Below are 25,971 nucleotides of genomic sequence, written 5' to 3' on the forward strand. Positions count from 1 at the left end.
TGGATTCGGTCATAATTTAGTCAGGTATTTCCCGAAGCAGCTTCCAGCACTGGATCAAAAGAGCTTAGAGCACAGACACATTATGGGCTGTAACAGAAGTCACAGACCGAAAGCCCAACTCGTCTTCTCTGTACAGCGATAAAAACTTTCTACCCATACAACACTGGCTCTTCTGCTTCCAGAGCATTAACGCTGCCTTTGGGACCCATTTTCCCAGCAGCCCCTTGGGCCCACGGCTCGTGAGAAGGAAGGTTCTACCCTTTTCCGGGACACGGAAGTCGAGCAGAACCCCTTCTAATCGAAAAGGGAGGCGGGAAAAGGGAGGGAGGAAAGGAAAGGTTGATACTGCACCACAGATTCCAATACCTGAACAGACGTTGGGGGTGGGACATGGGGAGGGGGGGGAGACAAAAGGACCCCGGGGGTCCCCTGGCAGGGTGTAATTTAAGGACTATTGGGGGGGGCTTCGAGCTGCCAATTGGCACTGTTTTGTCAGGAACACGGAAGGAAGGCTACGATTTCTGAACTTGGCGGGCGCTCCCTTCCATGGATCCAGCCCGACTCCATTGGCAAACGAGACCAGTCAAAACACACAATACTGCAGTCACAAGGAGAAAGATGGTGCAGATCACCGTCGCCAGTTCCATTCTTCTTCCCAGCAAATTCCACAGGCTCCAGGGCTGGGGGCCAGAGAGGCACGCGCCCTTCATTGGGGCTAGAGACGGCCGACGGATGAAGGGGGGGTCTGTCAAGCAGCAGCAGCAGCAAACGACTGCCCGGCCTCTGTGACAAAAAAGGGAGTGTTGGCAACTGTCAAGTTTGTAGATACTGTTCACAACCGCTGGCGAACAAACCGCCTGAGGAACAACGCGCCATGGAGCCAGCTGTTCCCCTCCTCGCTCGTGCTGCAGCTTCACAAGAGGCAGCCAAGTAAAAGCACCCTCGGGTCCATCTCAGAGGCTAAGGTGTCATCTGCGCAGGATCGAGTATCTGAGCAGAGGATTCTTCGTCTTCTTCTTCTGCAGCCTCGGCGACAGGTGGCTTCGTGGCTTCCAGGGGCACCTGGTCTGTTGGCCCAGGGAGCTGGGGAGGAAGAAAAGAAGGAAGGAGGACAATTTTAGATGTATAGATATGCCCAAGCTGTTGCAAGCGTAAAAAGGAAAAAAAGGTACATATTTTCATAGGTGGTGGACCTGCCCAGAGGTCAAGAAATATTGGAATATAATTAGATTGTGGCTAGAAGAAATAACAAAATAGAAAACTGAACCCAAACCAGAACTATTTCTATTAGCCATAATAACAGAAAAATATAATAAAAAAGATAAATAGATTATGCTACAAAGCTTAACAACTGCTAGGATTTCCTATGCGCAATTTTGGAAGCAGGAAAATGTACCATCAGAAGATGTTTTTAGAAAAAAAAAATTAGATTGTACAGAGATAGACAGACTAACAATGGAATTAAGAGACAAAGAAGAGTCGATATATTATGTCTGAGATGCCTGGTATGAATGGTTTAAGAATAAAAAGAAATCAAAATGTAAACTATAATATGTAAATACTTACATCTATATTCATATCTATCTATATATATTAAGCTGAAATTGAATAATGAAAGAAATGTGTATATAGAAAGATGATAAGGAAATGTAAAAAATGTCTTTAAATGTATTTAAAAAATTCTAAATTTATTTTAGTAGGTGCACTTCACTGGAAAAAAAAAAAGAATTCTTTATTGGCCAAGTGTGATTGGACACACAAGGAATTTGCCTTGGTGTAAATACTCTCAGTGTACATAAAATAAAAGATACGTTAGTTAAGAATCAAGAATCACAACGTACAACACTTAATGATAGTCAGAGGGTACAATCAGCAATCAAATCATACTAGGAAACAGTCCATATAAATATAAATCGTAAGGATACATGCAGTTACAGTCCTACAGCCACAAGTGGGAGGGAAGGGGTGATCAGGAGTGGTGAGAAAGATTATTTGTTTCGCAGAGATTCACAGCAGAGTCTCAACTGCTCCTTGAAAGCAAACCTGTCAATCTTATGGACCTTTGGACGCACGTTAGAGAGGCGGCTTAGTCTTTTGCCCGTTATACAAATCCTTCCTGGAAATCCACCCACCCAGCAACTTCCCTCTGGGCTAAGAAAACAGGGCTGGTGCCAAGCCTGGGAAGAGGCCATTTTCATCCTGAGTGCATCTGTGCTTTCCACACTTACCAGGCTTTGCTCTGGGAAGGCGCTGCCGCCCTCGGGGGCACCCCCGGCTTCCTGGGCACTGCGTTCCTCTGCGCTTCTCGCTCCTTGCGCTCTGGGCTCAGGCCCAGCTCCGCTCCCTGAGATAGCACTCTCTTGAACCAAGATGCCCCGTCTATCCAGCACGCTATAAAGGAGAAGCAGGAAATCAAGGGAATATACACTTTTGACAGAGAGGAGAACAGCTGAATTACCAATAAAGGAGAATATTTGTAGCTCGGGGGTTGAAAGGAAGGGTCCTTGGTGCTCTCCGAGCTTGGTGGTTTTCTTGCAGGTGTTTCCTTACCCAAACTAGGTAACATCATCAGTGTTAGTAAGGAGAGGAGGAAGAGGAGGAGGAGGGGGGGAGAGGAGGAGGAGGAGAAACTGTGGGGTCCTTGGTGCTCTCTGAGCTTGGTGGTTTTCTTGCAGATGTTTCACGATCCAAACTAGATAACATCACTGGTGCTAATCCACTGATTACTAAGATTGATGAATGCTACCTAGCTTGGGTAATGAAGCATCATGACTCAGAGAGCACCAAGGACCCCTCAGCAGCTAAATTCCATCTCAGATGTGCAGGAAGAGGCCCTTCCATCAAACCCCTCTCCACCACGAAGGCTGCACCGCTTCATACACAGGGAACAACATCAAGATACGGACTGAACCCTCACCTGGGAGGCAAAGGACCACACAGAACTTCGCAGCAATTCTTCACAATGTTTCCATGGCTGTAGGGATTCTGCACACGGTTCTTCCCTGTCCAGGAGCCTTTAATCTGAAAGAGCAAGAAAGCAGCTTCCAAAAATGCGGAACCAGTGATAGCATTGATCTACATGACGGTGTATATCCAGATCCCGAATGAAAAGCATCTTTCAAAGTTGCTTTGGCTCCTTCCAACAGTTCTCTCCTGGAACGCTTTGGCACCCGCTGTTTTTCTAATTACTTTGTCCCAACGAGGTGCCTTCCTCATCCACGGAAGAGCTTTGCTCCCCCAGAGCCTGATACATCAGTCAAAGGCTTTTTACTGCTTGCAAGTGAAAAGAAACCACACTGCCCAGTGGAAGAGGCGGGCTTTCGTCTGCCTAAGGGTTCGAGAAGGCCATCCCCTGAAGCCTGGCTGGAATGGACTCTGGGAGGGGAAGAAACACCGCAAATTGTACTAAAGGGACAGAAACGCATTTAGTCTTCACTCAAATAAATGAAGATTACCTTTTTCCTTTTTTAAATTGACATGTTTGGAAGAAAACTTATTGTGTTCTTTGGAAGGAAATCCAGGGGCTCCACAATCCATTCAAGGGAGAACGGATATTCTTTCAAGAAACTTAGTCACGCCTGTCTAGAGCAAAGCCAGACTTCTATGAAAACAGCTCTAACAAATGTTTCCAAAGAAAGAACATTATCACAGAGATTACAAGTGTGTGTGTGTGTGTGTGTGTGTGTGTGAGAGAGAGAGAGAGAGAGAGAGAGAGAGAGAGGGAGGGGCGGGGCAGGGGGAGAGGGAGGCAGGAAGGGAGAAAATGAGAGAATTTAGAGGAATACACGTGCCTTTGGAAGTACTTACATCTTCATTTGTGGTCTGGTTCAAGGCTACCAGGAATGTGTGGAATCCAGTTAGGCCCACCACAGACCAAAGAGTGAAAAAGCAGATCAAAACCTCCAGAGCCGTGGAAAGATCCATTAAGGAACACAAACTCTTTAAAGAACCATTAACTTCTATCCTACCCCATTCTCCCCCCACACCCACATTCACTGGAGAACAGGGCAGCATGATTTCTTTCTGGCCAAGTTAAAAAACGGCTACCGACCAGCGGAAAAGATATGTCCCTGGAGTTTCTTTCAGCGTACTCAAAAAACTGTTCTCCACGGATTCTACAAGGAAGGAAAACACAACGTATTCAATCCGCAATGCTTAACCACACCAAGAGGGAAGGGTCTTTTCCTCCCAGCCCCCACCCACCCTTTCTCCCTTCCTTCCTTCCCAAGATGCCTTTGGCCCAATTCCCTCCCCCGACTACAAGCCCTACTCACTCAGGGCGACGTAGACAATGTTGAAGGAGAAGATGTAGATGGTGAGGAGAGACAAGGAAAGGATGAAGAGGTAGAAATAACGGTAGTTCCTCTTTCCCACACAGTTTCCTACCCAGGGACAATGATGATCAAAACGCTCTGTTAAAAAGAAAGAAAAAACACACACGCACACATACAGAAAAGCTTGCTGCTTTTCTCTTCACTGCCGACACAGAAACTTCGGCCAGCATGGGGAAAAGTTTCACTCTCATACCAAACCCACGCTGCGGTCCTTCTGGCTAACTATGGAATTGATTCATTCCCCCCCGCCCCCCGTTTTTGAGGTGGGAGGATTGTCAAGTGGGGCAACTTTTGCCTTCAAAACTCACTTTGTTTTAAGAAGCGCACCTCCGTGATAGTGTGAAACACACAACAACCTACAAGGAGCTTTACAAATTTTTATATGTATGCTGTGTTTTCCCAAAAATAAGACCCTGTCTTATAATTTTTTTGCCACCCCAAAAGGCACCAGGTCTTATTTTCGGGGGACAACACCCACGGCCTGACCTCACTTGTGCACTTCACGCCCAGCCTCCTTTTTCGCTGTCGGAGGCCTTCAGGAATGTCTTCTTCTGCAGCCAGCAAGACTCTCCTGAAGGTCTCTGCAGCCGATAAAAGAGCTCCGGATCGGCCCAGAGCTTTGTTATCAGCTACAGAGGCCTTCAGGAAAGCCTTGTCAGCCTTGCCAGCTGCAGAAGAAACGGGCCAGCAAGGCAGGTTTGAGGGTATGCGAGGGCTGGCTACAACCGCCCAAAGTAAATAGTAGGGCAGCTCCACCCCCCCCTGATTTTTACCCCTCTACTCTGGAGTGAGCAGGATCTTAATTAGGGCTTATTTTGAGGGAAGGGCTTATATTGGGTGCACATATAAAAATCAAGCAAGGACTAACTTTCAGGGTAGGTTGTATTTTCAGGGAAACAGGGTAGTAAACATGGACTCTTTGGGGAATGCAGAGGGGTCCGGAAACAATGTAGGACACGGTCTACTTTATCTGAACCTGAAAATAGTAGCAGAACACAAGCTCTGATGCTCTTGATTTCAGGTATTCTCATCCTCTTATTATAGGGAAGTTCCAAATGCCTGCAGATGTAGACTCTGTGGTGGCTGATGTGGCATCGAAATTGCTAACCCCAAACGAAACCCCTCCTTTCGTTTCACTGAAAGACTAGAATTTACACTTAAAGAGAGGTTTGAAGACTGACGACCATCCGTCCTGCATCCGGTAGGTGGAGTTGCCAGGTCTTCAATCTTCTTTTCCCTTCAACCAGCAGCAAAAGGGAATGCTTACTGCTTTAGAATGTCTTAAATTCTGCAGAGCAGCCCATGGGCCATCGGAAGAAGGTACTTAGGTGCACTTTCTCAGCCTCGAAGAGAGTCCTGAAGGGATTGGAGCCCAGCTCTGTCACTCACCCACACAGTTGTCGCAAATACTGCAATGTGAGGCCCGGGGTGGGCGGAAGATCTTGCAGGTATAGCAATACTTTAGCTTCACAATCTGGTTATTGATCTGGAAGTTCTTAATGCGCGGAGGTGGCCGCTGGCCGGGCGGCACCATTCCATTGGTTGCCTCTGAAATGAAAGCAGATTGTTCACTGCCTGACCTTTGCCCCTCTAGCAGAAGGGGGAGGAAATGGGGGTGGGGGTGGGGAAAGTAGTCTACATCCTCTGGCTGGCTGGTTTCGCCAATCGCCACCCCACGTACCTATTTCCATTTCAATGAAAGCTGCCTCATCAGGTAGGGCCCGTGGAATGACCCCTGGGTCACTGAAGCTTGTCCGCAACAGGGTTGCCATTACAAACAAAAAGAGAATTACAGCAAAGACGGGGATAGCTGGGGAGAGGCGGAGAGCAAGGTACCGGCACCTGGAATAGGAAAGAATTCCGGTCACTGACATCACACGCAAAGGTGGTCGGTTCCTCTGAAAACTTACAAAGATTCTAAAAAGGGCTCCGGGCAAGAATCGAAGCACTGTGGATTTCCACCCTTTCACTAGAGGCCATATAGAAGGGAGTTGTTGGAGCAGTTTGTATTTCAAGAATCCCTTTTCTAAAAACCATACTTGTCCACCCCACAGTCTGTAGAGATTCTCAGTCATCCAGGTCATGGTTGTCCCAAAGGTGCTTTTTCAGGAGGTAACTGGACTTTTGAAGACGTTTCACTTCTCATCTAAGAGGATGCAGATGAGCACCTGCCTGCAAGGAAGATAAATCCTTCCATTCCTCACTATCCTGTCAGAGCTGAAGAAGCTTCTTGGACGATAAGCGAAATGTCTTCAAAAGAAAAAAACAAAGTCCAGTTGCCTCTTGAAAAAAGAACCTTTGGGACAACCATGACGTGGATGACTGAGAATCTCTACAAACTTTTAGCGATACAATTTGGGATGGAAACCCTTTGAAAGGCGTGGGAGTAGGAATGGGTTTCCAGAGGAAAAAATTGCAGACTACAGGAACCAGGAGCGCTACTCAGCTGACCCCGAGGACAAAGATAAACCTCCAATTTCTTCAAGGTCCCTCTAAAAGGATGCAAATGTCAGCTGTCTGCAAGGAATATCAATCCTTCCATTCTCCACCATCCAGTCAGAGCTGAAGAAGCTTCTTGGATGAGAAGCGAAACATCTTCAAAAGAAAAAACAAGAAAGTCCAGCTACCTCCTGAAAAAGCACCTCTGGGACGTCAATCCCACCTTTGTTGAAAGCTCTTGGAAATATTCCAGCAGCTTCCAGTGCAAGCTTAGAACCAAATCACATTTGTATAATGACCTATTCTGATTTCTCCTGTGGCATTTATTGACACTCTAGGTTGGCTCTTATTTTTAGGGAGTTGGTTTTGAACAATCATGTGCCTGTTTTGCAAATGACTTTTTTTAAAAAAAAAGAATGACTGAGGAAAAGCCCACACAGAAATTATGCTTGTCTAGGCAGTTGATCTCATATTTCAACCAAAACAATCAGACATATTTAATGAGCTAAAATATCTGGCACTTTAAATATTGAGAGCAGAGAATAAGAGGAATAATGAGAGCAAGAACTTCTGGCTCAAGGATTATCTATGTACTACTGAAACTTTCATGTTTATAACCTTTAACTGGGTGAAACGATGAACGACGGGGAGTGGGGGGCAAAACGTTTTCAAACATTTGTATCTCAAATGGATATTCACTGAAACAATGGCAATGAGCAACAGGTTGTCTAGTTTTATATATTTTCACTGCACAGTAGCCGTTCAGAGGGATTCCAAATGGAACATTCCCAGCACCAACACCACATGATCTCTCCTATTTTGGATATTACATCATAAACACATACATGACACAATAAAAATGCCTGCACCACAAGGAACACATATATTTTTATATCAAATTTCCCCTTGGGGGAAAAGGCACATTGCCAAAATAGTGTTCCATGCCAACATTTTTAATCTGGTTGATCTAAAAGTGCAGGCAGGAAGTATACTGAAACGTAAACAACCTTTAAGCATTCATGGAAATCAGTTCACCTGATTTAGATAAACCTATTCACAACACAATCATTTTGATAACACCTGCTTGAAACTGAACCAACTCCGAAAGTCAAAAATATTGCTAATTTAAAAGACCCCATCGCTTAAATAGTCTAAATGAATCATCGTGATTTCTTTTTAAAAAATCCTCCTATAGCTTTCAACACTTCTGGAAACAAGGTTCAAGTGTGGAACATTCTGGTTTTTCTTTCAAAGTTCCATGTGAACCAGAAGCAAACTGAGTGTTTTGTTTGGAAGTGACACAATCAGCCAATTAACCTTGTCTCACAGGTTAAACATGCATAACAAAATCAACATTAAGTTGCTATGTACTTTCGCTCTTGTATAAGAGTCCTCAATGATATCCTTCACCATGTCCTTTCTCACCCTGTTCTCATTATTGCTTCAAGAGGAAAAGGCCAGGATCTTATCGAAATGTTAACAAATACAAGCAAAACTATTTTAAAAAATTCAAAGTTCTCTTTATTTAGAAACACTTTCCCAGCATCACAGGTGGTTAGAACATCATGGTCTTTACCTGTCTAATTTCTTCTTGCAAACGTGGAAAACAGATTGAAGATTCACATTGAACCAATAACATGAAGTTTTCCAACTTTCACTTTCATATAAATTGATTGATATGAATTAACCTTTCTAAAAGTCCACATACAGCAATCTGCTCTATGGTCTTTTAATGCTTAAGATACGTCTTCCCAGTTTTCAAACATAACCTTTCACATATTGGGCATAGCTATTTATTTCAAATATTTTGTATCCTCCATCAGGCAACTACATATAAAGTGCTGGACAAGATCTGTGGTGACTGTACTTCCCACTTCGTGTTAGTGCTGATTCATGCCAAAGTGCAGACTGGGGTAATATTTCTCCTAGATTTGTCAGTGAACGATATTAAACATTGATATTCCATAAATATAATTTATGGAACAGTTCTACACATTCACTGTTTTGCCAGATTCTTTAACCTGGGAACAGCTTACTATACAATGACAGTTCTGATATTTGCCATTCTTTACTCAAGGTGGGAGAACAGTATATTACTCCAGGAAAATACCAATACGGTTCAGGGACTAATATCAGAAAAGTGGTACAGAGACTCAGGTTCAGTTTCCATGCATATATGCCAGACACTTCTCAAATCTGGGCACCTGAAGGTTGCTCAGGTATGAACAGCTCTTTTTATCTAATCCCACCTTCTATGATTATGCAAGAATAAAAGGAATGAGAAGAACCACGTATCATCCTGAGCCCCTTGGAGGAAAAATCAGCCTAGTTTATTCAGAAGTGTTTCTGAAATTTTCTCCAAGGTAGGATTCTCTCTGCTTTCCAATTAGCATTGTTTAATTAATACAACAGTATTGGTTTTATTAAGATATATCCCTTCTCCTCCTAGGACTCTTGACAACTCACAAGAGAAAAACATATAAACTATCATAAAAGATAATAGTAAAATCAATAAATCTCAACTCATCACATAGCACTTAAGCTACAGAGTACTTCTTCCATAAGTTGAGTGTTTCCTTCCACCCCAAAAGGCCCATGGAAAAAGCAGTTTTGGCCGCTTTCCAAAATAAAAACGGGGAAAAAAAAACCATCCTCCATCCTTCAGTATGGAGACTATTTCAAAGTAAGGGAGCTATGATGAGAAGGGCTGGTTCCCTACTTCCTACTTTAAATAACATTAATTTGCCCCCGTGACCCTCCCTCGCCCATAACATCTTCCTATCTTGGGAACTGGGTGGGCAAATTGTACTGTGGATCAGACGCTACCCAAAATAGCAGCAACCTGAGCCATATGGAGCTTTTGTAAGTGATCAGCAAGCACCTTGAGTTGCACCCAAGAGGTTTCTGATAACGATATACCTCCTACAGAATTGTTGACAGTAGGCATACAATTAAGAGTTTCCAAATTGCCTTCAAGGACAGCTCCATGTACAGTAAATTGCAATAATCCAAATGCAACATGACAAGGCCACGAGTTACTAATCTCTTGATCAAAAGGAGGCCACACCTCGTGCATCATCAGTTCCTGAGTATGACCTTCCTGGCTGCAATTCCCAGCTTTGATCCAAGCAGGAGTCTCCAAAAGGACACACACACACACATACCCCGATCTTTCTGGACACAGTCATCCATCCCATTGCAGGGCTAAACAAGGAGGAACTCTGAGCAAATGCTAAGTTAACAAGAGACATTAAAGTTAAGGGGCCAAATGCCACTTAATTTTCAAGGATGAGGATGAGAAGCAGATTCAGACCTGACTGTCCCTCTCTCGCCAGCAAATGCTTGAATGGTCATCAAAGGGAGTTGAAAGACACGAGTGCCAACATATAATCATTTCTGTAACAAGGCTGATCCATCACTCTATTATCTTCATGAATGTAACAGCGATAAAACCCTAAGGAACCCATTACAGATCGAGGAAGCCAAGATTGGTAAGAGTGATGCACTGTCGCTACAGGAGGTGGAGGTAGACAATGGCAGAATCAAGATATATAAGATTGGCCTTGGATATACCCACAAAGCACCCAGAGGACCATAAAGGATGCTAAGCTTCCATAAATCCTCTTCATGTTCAACAAGCTATCTTATTACAGAATACCAGGAGATCTAGCAGCGAAGTCTTTATCTATATAAATGTTGAAAATGAACAAATCAAAAAGGATTAGTCCAAAGCAACAGGTGAAAAATAGGCATGTCAAGAATAAAAACTAGAAGTATATCTTCTTTAAAAAGCATGTAGACTTTTTTAAACAAATTCTTTGGGTAGAACTCTAAACAACTGTTCCAAAAGAGGCTGTGGGAGAAGATACTACTGAAAAGTCCTGTTTCTACTAACCACAACTGCAGCTGTGGATTTCAGATATGCTCAGAGCTTTAACAGAAAATATGAGAAAAGGTACTCATTAGATACTGTAGCTCCAAAGAGTGAAGAAATGGGGGATTGGTGCCATACATGCTAGTTTCCTCCGGGGTACACATTCCTTCCTAATAGATTTAGTTCCAAAAAAATAATCAAGAGCCAGTGAAGACAGCAGTCTACCAGCATAACAGAACTAGAATTCCCCTTCATCTGCAAAAATTGACCCCTGCACATATTGGTTTTTATATAATATGTATTAAACATCCTTTTCCAGAAGTGAGTGTTCCTTTGACCAACTGACCAAGTTATGAATCTGAGAAGTGAGGGAAGTGCATCAACTCCAGATAAACTCACATTTGTGTACTGGCCTTACAACTAAGCAGTTCCAAAAAGGGTCCCACAAATTATGCTACAAACATTATTGGCAGAAGACAACATCTTTTTATTATGCCATTTCCTAAGTTCACACTCTAAGCCATTCCTCTCAGAATATTCTCCCAAAGATGAAACACATTCTGGGAAAGAGGATCAGTAACAAATCCTCCCCAATCCACAATAGATATGACATCTCTCTAACAAGGCAGATGCATCCGGTCTCTACTATTCAAATATCTTTGAAATCTGACACAGTATTCCACACCAGGAAAAGATCCAAGAATTTTCTTCACTTTTTACAAGGGATTAAACATTACCGTATTAAATTCCTTCATTTGATTTAGCTCTTTCAAATAAGAAACCACATGAATGAAAGCACCCTTCAAAACAGATTTCTTGACATCATTGAGCAAAATCTCTCTTTAAAAATAATGGAGATTGATTGTTAGTATGTTCTGTTCTGACCAACTTCTTTTTGAAGAATGTGTGTGGGAAGGAAAAAAATGGAAACAACTTTGTCCCTTTAATCCAAAGCGATCAGGACAAAAAAAAGCAAACCCACCAAGTGGGCTGGGGCATGCTAGATGAGGGGTGTCAAACTCACGACGTCACGGTAGTGGCACGTGACGTATCGGGACTTCCCCCCCCTTTGCTAAACCGGGCATGGGTGTGGGGCCAGCACGTTGACGCATCCGGCCCGCGGGCCAGGAGTTTGACAGTCCTGTGCTAGAGCAACTGTAAGATAACCTTGTCATTTTTATTGGCACACATTAAAAATGAAATTCTGTTGCCTGCTCTCACGAGAAAGTACATAGCTACCCATATATCACACACAAACACATACACATACTATATACATATATACCTAGAGCCATACATAAATACATAAATACATACAATGTTAATCACTGTTCATTTTGAATACATAGTGGAAAGAGAAACTTGATAGTTCACACACAAGGTTAATTCTCTATGGAACAAAAATGTGATTGCATTTAGATGTTCTCCTTTGGATACCACGAAGTCTCCTCCGAGAAGGTAACAAGGAAAACAGGTTGTGAAGAGTATGTGCAGCGTCCCAGACAATGCCACGGACCCTGCTCAAGCAGCGCTTACATCTATAAGAATGCGGGCTGCTAATGAATTCCAGTCCCGCGAATAAAACATGCAAGCAAGCAGGCCAATCATTGTGAACTTACTCAAAAGCAAAGAAGAGAGTGCACGTTCCCACAATGAGGAAGAGTGTCAAATAGAAGATGCCTTTCTGACGGGCCATCATAATGCGCCCATCGCAACAGAATGTATTCCTTCCTGGCAGCTTCTCCCATTTCCGCGTCACTTTCTTCCTTGCTATCAACACAGACATGGCTGCACCTTCACCGAAGGTGGGGTAACTCGGTAATGGCCTGTCTCCACTCTGGCCACCGGGAAGCACACACCATCCTCAGCAATCCAGCCTCAGCCCCTGGAAAGGTAAGCAATAAGGAAAGGTCAACACAACTCCTCGGGAGCCACTTAAGATTAGGAAACTGATCCAAACTATTATTACTGGAAGCAAATCCTTTCTGGCACACCCACATCCTACATTTAAGCTTTAGTCACCATGCAATTTCATTAAGCAAGACAAGTGCCTGACAAAGAAGGAAAGAATACCTGCCGTGATTCTTGGTATGAAAGAAACCTGCTCCATCCAGTATTGGGTCATCAATCATGACTTCCTCTGGCAAAGGAGACTAGTTTAAAACAATCCAAACTCACTTGGACCTCACTATACATTCCTGACAAACCTTTCCTCTTATTCAGAGGATAAACAGAGAGAGATTAAGAACCACAGCGTTGTTCTACGGTATGCGAGGTTTGTTTTCCTCCTCCTGACATGTCAGTCTGGGCTACAGGGAGTAAAGCCCGATCCAGTCAAAATAATATTTCATCACTTACATTCCAATTGTAACCACAAAATGCTGCATGGATTTCTGGGCACTCATCACAAAGTTAACACCCTGAATTACACAGAGTACTCCAGTCTTTGGACCAAGCCCAGACATTCACACATGGCCTTAGTACTTCACTCCAAAGTTACCCAGTGATCAAACCCACCTGCTTCCATACTGAATCCAGTTCCAGAATGGTTAATAATCAACTCACTCCTCCTCTGTCTCTTTCTGCCCCACCTTTTCGCCTACTTGCTTTAAGCCACACAGACCGACAATTAGAATAAAGCATTTATTTAAAAAAAAAAAAGCCCCCCCTTCCCCCCCAAGCTTTGGTTTTTGCAAAGTCTCTACCGCCCACAACCTCCCGACTCCCCAACCAGGATCCTGAACAAATAAAGCCAGGAATGGGCTTGATGAAGAAGCCTTCAACAGACCCACTCAGATTTGGAATAGAGGCTCAAAATAACTTGGCTCTGCACAAAAACAAGTGCATGAGATCCACCTTTTTTTTAAAAGGCTCATCTCAACCAACCCTTCAAGGAAAGGAGTTTGAACCCATAGCAAAGAACATGGGGAGAGAAAAACACTCCACCAGTTAAGAGGAAAAATACGGATTCAATTTTTAAATATATACTTCTATATACATACACTTACACACATTAAATACACATACATATATACATACATATATACTACACACCACACATACATACACACACAATTTTGTATGTATGTATGTATGTATATTTAGGTTTCTTTGGGTATTTTCCCACGTCTTAATAGTTGTGCTTTTAAAGTTATAGCGACCTTTCGGCAGAATCTCATCTGCCATCCCGAGGCTTGTGTATTATCTAGGAAAAAATCCAATACACAAGCCTGAGGATGGCAGATGAGATTCTGCCGAAAGGTCGCTATAACTTTAAAAGCACAACTATTAAGACGTGGAAAAATACCCAAAGAAACCTAAATACCATACATATAAATACCCACAAAAACATAAGAAAACGTATGTATGTGTGTGTGTGTATGTATGTATATATGTATGTATATATATATATGTGTGTGTGTGTATATATATATATATATATATATATATATATATATATATATATACATACATACATACATACATATATATATATATATATATTATATACACACACAAAAAACAAAAAGCTGTTCATGTATGTATGTATGCATGCATGTGATACATATGAACAGCTTTTTGTCTCATCCACCTTCTATGATTTTGCAAGAATAAAAGGAATGGGAAGAAGAGCCTCAGCTCCTCGGGAGAAAAACCAGCATGCCTTATTCAGAGGTGAAGAACCGCTTCTGAAATTTTCCCAAAGGCAGGAGAGTCAAGGATCTCTCTCTCTCTCTATCTATATATCTCGTATTCGTTATGTTTCCACAGCAGGAAGAGCGAGGAGAGGTTCTTTTGTTCGCTTTGCTTTGCTTTGCTTTCTTTGGGGAGGGAAGGGTCTTGCTCCACGCTTGGCCTCCTTCCCCGCAAAAGCAACGCCAGGCGGGGCAATAAACACGGGGCCGGTTCAGCCTTTTTCCTCCCTTATTGGCACCCGCTCCTTTCTTCTTCTTCTCCTCCTCCCTGCAGGCTGCCCCCCCGCACAGCAGCCACGAGAGTCCCGGCCTCGCCCCCTCCCCACGTTCCCCGGCAGACAAAGGCAGGACCTCGCCCCCGCCCCAGCAATAACAGCCAAGCTCACCCATCCACAGACCGAGATTTCCGTGCGCGACCGCCCGGATCCCGACGATTGCCCCCCACCCACCCACCCACGACAGTGGCCAACCAACCCTGACCTCGACACGCGTCCGGGCATTCCCACGTGCACGGCGGAAAGAGGTCCCCGGGGGTCGGGGGTCTCTTCTCGCCAAGGGAGGCCTGTCGGGCGCCGCACCCCACCTGCGGCCGGGACCAGCCACACCCCCCCGGGCGGACGAGACACACAGGGAGGCCTGAGGGGGGTCTGAGGAGGGTCTCCGCACCGCACGACCCACCCACCCACCCACGCAACTAGGCCAGAGACCGGAGCGCCGCCTCTCTTCGGCTTCCTACCCCCGACCGGCGCGGCTCTCACCTGCCGCTCGGCGTTGCCGGGGCTGAGACCGAGGCCGGCTGTGGCCGAGGCCTTCCTGCTTCTGTCGCGGCGCGGTTCTGAGGAGGGGGGGAGTGTGAAAGAGACTCGGGTGCTTATTGGCCCAGCCGCGGCTCCGCACAGCCCTCCGTCTCAGATGGGCGCTGCCGTTGGCCCACCCGCCCGTCACTCAAGCTGAAGTAAAACACCGGGCGGAGCGGTGGCGGGGGGGGTGGAAAGAGGAGAGGGCGAGGCTGTTTTTCTTCGGCTGGGTCCTTTGCTGCTCGGTCGGGTGGTGGGCGAGGGAAGAAAGAGGCACCGCCCGACTCGGAGGACCCTCCCGGAGACGCCAGGAGGCGACTCGTTCTACAAACGGGGGCAGGATTAATAATAAAAAAACAAAAAAGGAGGTGGACTTCGTCCCCTCAGGCAGCGCCTGATATTGTGTGGAGACTCGAACCCGCCCGCTTGGCCCCGAAGGCAGCCTTTTGATTGGTCAGGTAGCCCGTCATTTGGGAAAAGCGGCGGGGCCAGTCGTCTAGTGGGCGTGGCCTGAAAGACCTGAAACGGAGTTGTCGATTTTTTTCCTTCCCCGCTTGCGTCAAACTAATCAAAACGGACGGGCGGGGCCGACGTTGAATTCCTACAGTTGATTGGATCTGGGAAGCCGCGCCCCCATCTCCACGGTGGCCCAGATTCTAAGGGAGGGGCGCGGTCAGCGGTAGCCCCGCCCAGCTGGCTATTAAATTGCCAGGGACCTCGCCCTGCAATCGGAAGGAAGGATCGAGGAGCGAAGTCTGCATAGGGGTCCTTTCCCAACGGCTGGGAATGGGCAACCGCCAATTTGCATAAAATTTAAATAATTAGCATAGGGGCGTGCCCGCACAGGGCGAGAGCGGCCCCTGGACTGTAATTCCAAATGAAGAAAAGGGAAAAGGGCGGAAGTGCTGCAAAAGTCCGGCTTCAAAGGCGGAACTGCCGGTGCGTTTTGCGGCCGAGAGTGCTCTTAACACGTGTTCTGTAGCCTGTTCAGAAAGGGAAGGTAGTTCCCGTGTTTGGCTGGCAGTGGAGGAGTTTCTGTAGGTTTTTTTCTCCCCCATGGAGACTATGGAAGAGGAAGATCCCTCCGAGAGGGAGCTGATCCCGAGCGAGGAAGACGAGGTGGAAGAGGTGAGCTCTCCCAGAAAAGATCCCTTGGTGAATCGCTCCCGACTTCTCTTTATTCTCTAAGTTTGACTTCATGTAATCGTTCTCTGCACGGGATCGGATAAGTGGCAAGGATACATTTCCACGACCGATGGCTGCCTTTGCCTGCATTGAATGTACCGGGGTGAATTGGGAAATTCTGCAACTGTAGCATGATCGATACAATTAATGCGCTTTGAGTTAATTGGGGAACTGTGTAGAACAAGGGTCTTCAAACTTGGCAAGTTGAAGACTTGTGGGCTTCAACTCCCAGAATTCCCCAGCCAGCCAGGACGTGACCTGGGTGCCCATATTGCAGCCCTGGTTAAAAGGGTCCAGCAGAGATTATACTACCTGAGACGTATCAGAAAACAACTGAATGAAAAACTGCTGGTGACCACCCGTTGCACCATAGAGAGTATCTTAACATACTGCACCTCTGTATGGTTTGCTAATTGCACCGTGGGCAGATAGGACAGCACTGTAGAGGGTGAACGTCATTGCCCAGAGGATCATGGGTTGCCCTCTCCCCTCTTTGGAAGAGCTTCATAGCACCCGCTGCCTTAAGAAAGTTCAAAACATTCTCAAAGATCCATCTCATCCTGGGAACCCCCCCCCTTTTTTTTGAACTATTAACATCTGGCAGACAGTACAGGATAATTAAAACAAGGACAAATAGGCTGAAAAACAGCTTCTATCCCAGGGCAGTAGCTCTTTTGAATTCTGCTGTATAGTGCACTGTTGTTGTGGTGTCAGGGGTTTCCGATTCAATGTGTGAAGGATGTGTGTTTGTGTTTATGGTCATGGTCATGATGTGCACTGAAGATGGTGTTTGATTTCATTGTATGAGGTGAAATTACAGTAAAGTAAAGTAGATAGTCCTTTGGTCTAATCCAAGGGTCTTCAAACTTGGCAAATTTAAGCCTTGTGGATTTCAACTCCCAGAATTCCTCCTCCAGTCTTGTTAGCTCAGGAATTCTGGGAGTTGAAGTCCACAAGTCTTCAAGTGGTCAAGTTTGAAAAGCCCTGCTGTAGACATTCATCCAGGTCATGGTTGTCCCAAAGCGGCTTTTTCAAGAGGCAACTGGACTTTCTTATTCTCTGAAGATGTTTTGCTTCTCATCCCAGAAGCTTCTTCAGCTCTGACTGGATGGTGAGGAATGGAAAGATTTATATTCCTTGCAGACAGCTGGTCATTTGCATCCTTTTGGAGAGTCATTGAGGCCACTTGGAGTTTATCTGTGTCCTCAGCAGAGGTGGTATTCAGCGGGTTCTGACAGTTGTGGAGAACCGGTAGCGGAAATTTTGAGTAGTTCAGAGAACCGGCAAATACCACCTCTGACTGGATATTTTACAGTATCCTTCCCCTGCCATGCCCACCAAGCCACGCCCCACAGAACCGGTAGTAAAAAAATTTGAATCCCACCACTGGTCCTCAGGGGCGCCTGAGTAGAGCAAACGGTTCCTATAGTCTGCAATTTTTTATTCTACAAATCCATTCCAACTCCCATACCATTCAAAGGGTGTTCATCCCAAATTGTATAGCTAAAAGCTGCTGTTTTTTCTTTTGAAGACATTTCACTTCTCATCCAAGTTTTGACTGGACGGGCCGGTTGAATCCCACCCCTGTGTTCATGCCTTATTTTACTGTGACAGAGAGAGAGAGAGTCAGAAACAAATACTTCTTTTCCTTTTCCTTATCCTTCCTCACTTCTCTTCCCCCTTTTCCTCCCCGCTGCTTTTCTATTTGTATTTTACAATATTTTATAACACGATAAAATGTTAAGCTGAGTTCTTGCTCATTGGGAGTCAATTTTGTTCCCCAGGTGGATGAGGAAGGGGCAGCCAAGAAGCACCGGCAACTGGTAGACGCTCTCACTGCCCTGGTTGGTGGGAAGAGGTAAGAGAAAAAGTCCTTGGAGAGGGAGAACAAGCCATCCTCAAAGGTTACTACAGATTTAGCATTAAAAAAAAATTTTTTTCTTGATATTATCTTTATAAAACATTATTAAGGTAGATTTGGTATGATCTTATGATTCATTACAAAATAAATTAAGTAAACTATAGTTATCTCGTTAAAATATGAATTAACAAAATTATAGATAAATGATTTTTTTAGTGATGATATTAGGTTATACAATTATTGATTGATAATATGAGCTATTATGTAATATAGTTATACTAGTGACTAGGAAATGGATGCACAAAAAAAAGTGGTAAACCAATCGATGCACTGTATGTAAATTCATGAAGAAGGATATTTTTATGTTTTTTCTGGTATGTTTATGTTTATCTTGTTATGTATGCTTATGTATCTTGTTATTAAAAAATAAAAATAAAAATTTTATTAAAAAAAAAAAGGTTACTATGCCATCCTTTCCCACTAACAAGTTGGTTACTGTTGTTGCTGCAGGCGACGGAAGGTCGAACGTACTGAGGCTAGTGCACAGATTTCAGAATTCGATGTGGGTGGCGAAGGTGAGAATTTTTTCCACCGGCTTCTCGCTGTTAAGTCCATACAACATCTTTTGATTACGTGCTATCGTTTTTGACTCCTTGGGATCACACAGTAAAATTTTTTACTCCGCAACAGTCTATAGGTAGTCCTCGTCTTATGACCACAATTGAGCCCAAAAATTTATGTTGGCTTAAGGGAGACATTTGTTTAGTGAGTTTTGCCCCACTTTACGAGCCTTCTTGCCACTGTTGCTAAGTGAATCATTGCAGTTGAAAGCAATAGCAGTGGCACTTGGACCTATATACTGCTTCACAGTGCTTTTACAGCCCTCTTTAAGCAGTTTACAGAGTCAGCATATTACCCCCAACAATCTGGCTCCTCATTTTACCAATCTCAGAAGGATGGAAGACTGAGCCAACCTCGAGCCTGGTGGGATTCGAACTGCCAAATTGCAGCCAGCTGGCAGTCAGCAGAAGTAGCCTGCAGTCCTGCACTCTAACCACTGCGCCACCAAGGCTCATAAAAGACTGATAAAAGCTACTAGCCTGATTGTTGAGTGAATCTGGCTTCTCCATTGACTTCGCTTGTCAGAAGGTTGCAAAAAGTGATCACATGGTCTTAGGCAGTGGTGGGATTCCAATAATTTAACAACCGGTTCTCTGTCCTAACGATTTCTTCCAACAACCAGTTTGACAAACTGCACAGAAAATTAACCGGTTCTCACGAACTGGCTGAATCCCACCGCTGATCTTGGGACATACCGACAGTCATAACGTATGAATCGCTTTGCCAACCGTCTTAATTTTGATCACACGATCATGGGAGTGCTTCAAAGGCTGTAACGGGGAAAATTGTGCGTAGAATAACAATGTGCGCTTCAACCTTCCCGACTCGGAGATATCCTTGCCTTTTGCAGGCGCCAGTGAGAAAGTCCAGCTCTCGGAGCTGCTGCAACCGGTTTCTGCGGTGCCAGCTCTGCGCCCCGTTCAAAAACAGCTGAAAAAAGCCCAGCAGAAAAAACCAACTGAAATTCCACTTAGTAAGGAAGAGACGGAACGGGTAAGTTCAGAAGGAAGGGATTGGGCAGTATTATTTAGTTGGGGTATCTGTTGTTGGTAGGAATTTGCATTCTGCGTGATGGCTTCATCCGTAGGTTCGTATAGGAAACTTCTAAAGAGATTTTTTTTTTCCATGCTGTAGAAATGGTGACTACATTTAAACAGATTCTACCCTCTCTTGCTGCTCTCTAAAACGCCTTTTTTGGACTAGCATCTGCGCTGAATTGTGACTAACCTTCCCATTGCATCATTTATTAATTTATCTCAGTTATTTATTACTAGCTCTATAGCCATGCTTTGCTACGAAACGATGTGATCGGGCTTAGTTTTTGAGGTGGAAAATGAGGGGAGAAAATTGTGTCTCTGCCTACCAGCATCCATTGATATTCATCTGGCTAGCGTCCTGTCAGTGTGTGAGAGTTGAGGGCTATTTGGAAACTGAAATATGGAAACTGAAACAGTATTTGCTGTATGAGCAAGAAGAAGATAGGAAGGAGCCTGGGCGTTGCTTAGCTCAGCTATTCTGTACTAAAGCTGGTTGCTGCTGTGAAACAAATTGAAAGTGAAACTCCTCTGCTTGTGTTTTGCATTTGGAACAGATTTCTTTTCAGGTGGGCAGGGGGAGTAGAACTCCTTAGCATCAGAGCATGTTAATAATAATATATGCAATACTAATGCTCTGATGGTCATTTCAAAAAATCCCTTCTTAGTGAGCACCTAGAAGCCAAGAGGAACATATGGGCCAAATGTCAAGTTTGTAGGCTTTACAGTTGTGGAGATTTTGTGATGATGCATGAGTGGTCTTTTGCTTTTATATATAGAGATTTTATATTTTACACTAGAATTTTTAATTGTATGTTTACTGAGTGTTTTTATTTCTACTGGTTTCTGGTCTATGACTGTTATAAACTCCTAATTTATCTCATACTTGAAGAACATCCATTACCCTCGCAGAGGGTACTCTGGGCAGTGTACACATAGATTAAGAAAAACCTAAAAACTGTGAATAAATATTATAAAACTAAAACTATATAAAAAATATACATAACAAAACAAAAACAAGAATCAAACAATTAAAATTCAGAATTAACAAAAGGCAGTAAAAACGCCTTTTGGTCTGTAACGGCTTTTTGCAATTGATCATTGCCCCTCGTAACGTCTCCTTAATGCAGAGGTGGGCAACTATGGCCCCTTTATGACTTGTGGACTTCAACTCCCAAAATTCCTGAGCTAGCATGGCTTGCTCAGGAATTCTGGGAGTTGAAGTCCACAATTCATAAAGGGGCCATAGTTGCCCACCTCTGCCTTAATGGGATGCTTTGACAATTGGAGCCCACGGTTTGTCTGCAGGTGGTCAGGGAAGCCGCTTACACTCAGACAGCCGAAGCCTTGAACAAATGGGATCCCGTCGTGAAGCAGAATCGGAGGGCCGAGCAGTTGGTCTTCCCACTGCAGCAAGAGAGCGTGAGCATTTTGCCCATCGAGGAAGTGATGTCAGGTTGGCAGGTGAGTGTTGTTTGGACCCGATGATGATTCAAGTTGGCCAGTTCCAGCTGAAGCAATGTGATAATTTCCCCTAAGACAGGGGTGTCAAACTCGGGAGTTCATTGAGGGCCACATCAGATTTGACCACCGAGATGGTCCCCGCCGTGGTGTAGTTCGCCTTCAACAATAGTAGCCGCCTTTCACGGCTTCTTCAACCTCCCTCAAACCGAGCCTGAACTTATGCGGTTTATGTCCTGCGTGCCCGTTTTGCAGGCACGGACTCCCTTGGAGCAAGAGATCTTCAGCCTTCTCCACAAAGCCCAGCAGCCGGTGAAGGATCCACTTTTGACCCCCCAGGAAAAGGTCTCATTGAAAGCCATGAGCCTGGAAGAGGTAAACCTTGATCTGGCTGAGCCCATCTCACCCTTCACCTCGCCTGCCCTGTCACACTGTGCGGGGACCTAACGGGACGTCTCGCCAGCTCTTCTCTGCTTCTTCCATGCATCCCAGGCTAAGCTGCGCAGAATGGAGCTCCAGAGAGCCCGGGCCTTACAGTCCTACTACGAAGCAAAAGCCCGACGGGAAGGGAAGATTAAGAGTAAAAAGTAAGGAGGGCTGGAATGCTCCGGGTGGGAAGGTCAGGAGTGAGTGATTCCCTTGAATGGGGCAAATGGAATAGGAATAGGGATACGAAGAATGGAATGGAATACAAGAATAGAATGGGATGGGATGGGATGGAATGGAATGGAATGGAATAGAACAGAATAGAATAGAATAGAATAAGGAATAGAATAAGGAATGGAATAGAATATTGGATAGAATATAATAAAGTAGAATACAGTATAGTACAGCACAATACAATAAGGAATAGAATAGAAAGGAATATAATATGAGTAGAGTAGAATAGAATTTGGAATATAATATAGTAGAGTAGGGAATGGGATGGGATGGGATAGAATAGAATAGAATAGAATATTGGATAGAATATAATAAAGTAGAATACAGTATAGTACAGTACAATACAGTAAGGAATAGAATAGAAAGGAATATAATATGAGTAGAATAGAATTAGGAATATATTATAATAGAGTATATAATAGAGTAGAGTAGGGGATGGGATGGAATAGAATAGAATAGAATATTGGATAGAATATAATAAAGTAGAATACAGTATAGTACAGTACAATACAGTAAGGAATAGAATAGAAAGGAATATAATATGAGTAGAATAGAATTAGGAATATAATAGAGTAGAGTAAGGGATGGAATGGGATGGAATGGAATGGAATGGAATAGAATAGAATAGAATAGAATAGAATAGAATAGAATAGAATAGAATAATAAAGGAGAGGAGAGAAAATAGGAAATAAAAATTGAAATAGAATAGAGAAAATAGAATATAGTAAATAAAATAGAATAGAGGAGAGGAGAAAAAATAGAATAGAATAGAGGACATAGAAAATAAAAATAGAAAATAGAATAAAGAAAATAGACAATATAGAGGAGAGGAGAGAAAATAGAAGAATAGAATACAATAACAGGATAGTAATAAGAATGGAATGGGGATGTACTATAGAAACCTCCGGAGGACGAAGGCTTCTTGGCTCTCCTCCAGGGCTTTGTCCCCTTGGCTTGCGTTGCCTTCCTTGAATCCGGAAGTGGCGGCAACTCTTCCGTCACAGCTGGGTTGGTTGCGTCCATGGCATTTCTCTCCTTCTCACCCCAAGGTTCCACAAAATACTTAGGAAGGGGAAGAGTCGGAAGGTCCTGCAGGAGTTTGAGATGCTGCGGAAATGCAACCCGGAGGCTGCCCTGGAGCAGCTGGAGAATATTGAGAAAGCACGGATTGAGGTCAGGCTGGTCTTCTTCTGAATGAAGCTGAAATGAGGCCTCTCTGCTTCGAGGTGAAGATACAAGCATTCTTGGTTTCGGGGACATCAACGCTCCGATGCGTTGACCTTCCTGTCTCTCTTTCTACAGGAGCGGATGAGCCTCAAACACCAGAATAAGGGCAGATGGGCCAAGTCAACTGTCCTTATGGCCAAGTATGACCTCCAGGTGAGAGTTCGTCGGAGCAGGTTTCATCTGCACCCTATTGAGATGTTAAGTTGTGGTGGCGCAGTGGTTCGAATGCAGTACTGCAGGCTAATTCTGCTGACGGCTGACTGCCTGCAGTTTGGCAGTTTAATTCTGACTGGCTCAAGGTTGACTCAGCCTTCCATCCTTTTGAGGACCCAAATTGTTGGGGGCCATATGCCGATTCTGTAAACTCCTTAGAAAGGGCTGTAAAGCACCGTGAAATGGTATATAAATCTAAGTGCTATTGCTATTCCTCCCTCCCTCCCTTCCTCTTATTCCCTTTCTTATTCTCCTTCCTGTGGTTAGAATGCAGTATTGCATGTTGACTCTACCGAAAGCCAGGAATTCAGTCTTCACCGTCTCTAGGTTGACTCAGCCTTCCATGAAGCAGTATATAAGTCTAAGTGCTATTGCTATTGTCTGTTCCTTCCTTCCTCCCTCCCTCCCTTCCTCCCTTCTTTCTCAGTGGTTAGAATACAGTTTTGCAGGCTGATTCTGCTCATTGCCAGCCGTTTGATCTTGACTGGTTCAAGGTTGACTCAGCCTTCCATTCTTCCAAGGTTGGTAAAATGAGGACCCAGATTGTTGGGGGCAAGAGGCCGACTTTGTAAACCACTTAGAGAGGGTTGTAAAACACTATGAAGTGGTATATAAGTGCTATTGCTATTTAATGTAGTCAGTCCCAGTAGTTCTACATTCATCTCAAGAAAGGGGTGAAATTCCATTCTAAAGGAGAAAATTGTAAGGAAATTGTGCATACTGATTCATTAATGTCTGCTTTTTGCAGGAATTTCTGACTTCGAAGGTTTTTGGAATACCAGATGCCAAAAGTGGCTTCTCCATAAGTTTTACTGTTTAACGCTTCATCCCTAGTAGATAACGAGCCAAAAACATGCTTTATAAATTATAAGCTGGCCTAGCATATCAGCTAGGATACATTATTGTCGTCCTGCGCAACTTGTGTTTTGCCTCTTGTTCCTTTTTTTCGTTCCTGGTTTGGATTGGTGATCTCTGAACATTTAGATAAAAGCAATGAAGTCAAAGTGAGACCTGCTTTGTGTTCATCTAACTATATATTATTTTGGCTGCTACGTGGTGATTTCTGCCTTTTTTTTTTTAATTTCCCAGGCTAGGCAAGCCATGCAAGAACAGCTGGCTCAGAACAAAGAACTAACCAAGAAGGTCTGTCCTGCCTCAGAAAGCGAAGAGGAAGACGTAGGAGACAACCCTGAAGCTGAGAAAGATCTTGTTCCAGATGTGGTCAATGAGAGGCATGTCGGAATGGCTTCCGACAACCCCTGGATGTTAGGAAGAAGCGCTGAAGAAGCCAAGGAGAAGCCAAATCTCCCAGCAGAAGACAGCGGAGAGAGTGAGGGAGAAGAAGAAGAACCACTCATGGCCAACGAGAAGGACCCGTCTCAAGATTCTGACGGACACTGGCAGAGCCTGAAATGTCAACAAGACAGGACTGGGTTTCAAGGTAAGCTGCCAAAGTATCCAGAAAAGGTTTAGTCGTATCTCTGGGGTTCTCTGTAGGTCAGGAGTCTCCAAACTTGGCAACTTTAAGATTTATGGACTCAAACTCCCAGAATTCCTCAGCCATGCTCCATCAAATTTGGGCTAGAGAATCTGTGGGCCTCCAGATATTAGTGAACTAAGGTTTTTATCAGGTTGGCCTTGAGTGAGGAATGTTAGACGAGAAGTGGAAAGCTGAAGATTCCCCTTCACTGATAACTTGTGTACTCTTCCGCGTGGTTTGCATGTTGTATGACCCCCCCACCCCGCTAATTTACTTGCACAACCTGAGCCAACTGGGTTGCTATAGAGAACCATAAATCAGGTATTTTGGCTGACTTTGCATGGCGCAAGTAGGCTAGGATGTAGTTGGCTAGTTTGGGGTTTTGAGTGTTTGCACAACCAGGTAGTGTACTTGGGTCAGCCTTACGAGGTAATCCAGACAAGCCGCATGCCCAAATGAAGCATGTCTACTCTGTTGCCTAAGGTTACATTAACAGAATCTTGCAGGTTTGAAAGTATATTTTTCCCTTCGCCTCTGCAGCCTGAGACACTAAAGAGGATCCCTGCTGAGATGTTGGCCATGTTCCCATTCCTTCTGTGGGCTCGGCTGCCTCTTATCTGACCATTGTGTAGTCTGCAGCTCTTCCCTTCTGTCTCCCAAGGTCATTCCTACACACCATCATGAACCATACTAGATGAACCCAATATAATCGGAGTGATTTGAGCTAGTCAAGGGTGTTTGTCATGCAAACATAAGTGATGTTATCCTAGCACAGGGGTGTCCAACTGAAGGACCCCAGGACCCGGATGCGGCCTGTGCGGGTGCTCAAAACTGGTCCGCTGGGCCACCTTGCAAACAGCAAAGAAGCAGCCCACAGTGTCCCTGCCATCAAAATGGAGGTCAGTTTTCACTGGCAGAGTGCTGCAGGAGGCCATTGCAGCTGAAAACAGGGCCTGGGGGAGGATGTGAGGCCCACCTGGCAGAGGGCTGCAAGAGGGCGTTGTGGCCAAAAACGGAGCTTGGGAGCCCGTTTTCTCTGGCAGAGTGCTCAGGTGCCCCCGACACAAGTGATGTCGAGCTGGCCACGCGC

General features: G+C 44.5%; 2 protein-coding genes across 3 annotated transcripts in view; one reads left to right on the plus strand and one right to left on the minus strand.

Annotated features, from left to right (window-relative positions):
• ZDHHC9 (zDHHC palmitoyltransferase 9) lies at positions 1 to 15,567 on the minus strand. Of its 2 annotated transcripts, none has more exons than XM_026702976.2 (10): positions 15,101 to 15,567; positions 12,267 to 12,532; positions 6,016 to 6,176; positions 5,724 to 5,882; positions 4,275 to 4,412; positions 4,067 to 4,115; positions 3,808 to 3,910; positions 2,918 to 3,021; positions 2,229 to 2,391; positions 1 to 1,083 (listed from the first exon to the last, which is right to left on the minus strand). In XM_026702976.2, exons 2-10 carry the CDS (start codon positions 12,431 to 12,433, stop codon positions 961 to 963), a joined length of 1,167 nt encoding a protein of 388 aa, XP_026558761.1. In that variant the 5' UTR covers positions 12,434 to 12,532; positions 15,101 to 15,567; the 3' UTR covers positions 1 to 960. The 2 variants fall into 2 exon arrangements, with proteins under 2 accessions (XP_026558761.1, XP_087797162.1); XM_087941036.1 differs by having other exon boundaries at positions 4,275 to 4,382; positions 15,101 to 15,548.
• UTP14A (UTP14A small subunit processome component) overlaps positions 15,364 to 25,971 on the plus strand; it is a 19,330-nt gene continuing 8,722 nt past the window's right edge. Inside the window, exons 1-10 of the mRNA XM_026702975.2 lie at positions 15,364 to 16,267; positions 18,109 to 18,182; positions 18,696 to 18,760; positions 19,657 to 19,799; positions 21,149 to 21,304; positions 21,557 to 21,676; positions 21,794 to 21,888; positions 23,011 to 23,134; positions 23,264 to 23,341; positions 24,491 to 24,842. Of these exons, the coding sequence (XP_026558760.1) occupies positions 16,196 to 16,267; positions 18,109 to 18,182; positions 18,696 to 18,760; positions 19,657 to 19,799; positions 21,149 to 21,304; positions 21,557 to 21,676; positions 21,794 to 21,888; positions 23,011 to 23,134; positions 23,264 to 23,341; positions 24,491 to 24,842 (1,279 nt within the window). The 5' untranslated portion in view covers positions 15,364 to 16,195. The remainder of the gene's footprint in view (positions 16,268 to 18,108; positions 18,183 to 18,695; positions 18,761 to 19,656; positions 19,800 to 21,148; positions 21,305 to 21,556; positions 21,677 to 21,793; positions 21,889 to 23,010; positions 23,135 to 23,263; positions 23,342 to 24,490; positions 24,843 to 25,971) is intronic.

Source organism: Pseudonaja textilis, chromosome 12 (assembly GCF_049901715.1).
Source record: "Pseudonaja textilis isolate UNSWEBS1 chromosome 12, rPseTex1.2, whole genome shotgun sequence".
NCBI lineage: Eukaryota > Metazoa > Chordata > Lepidosauria > Squamata > Elapidae > Pseudonaja > Pseudonaja textilis.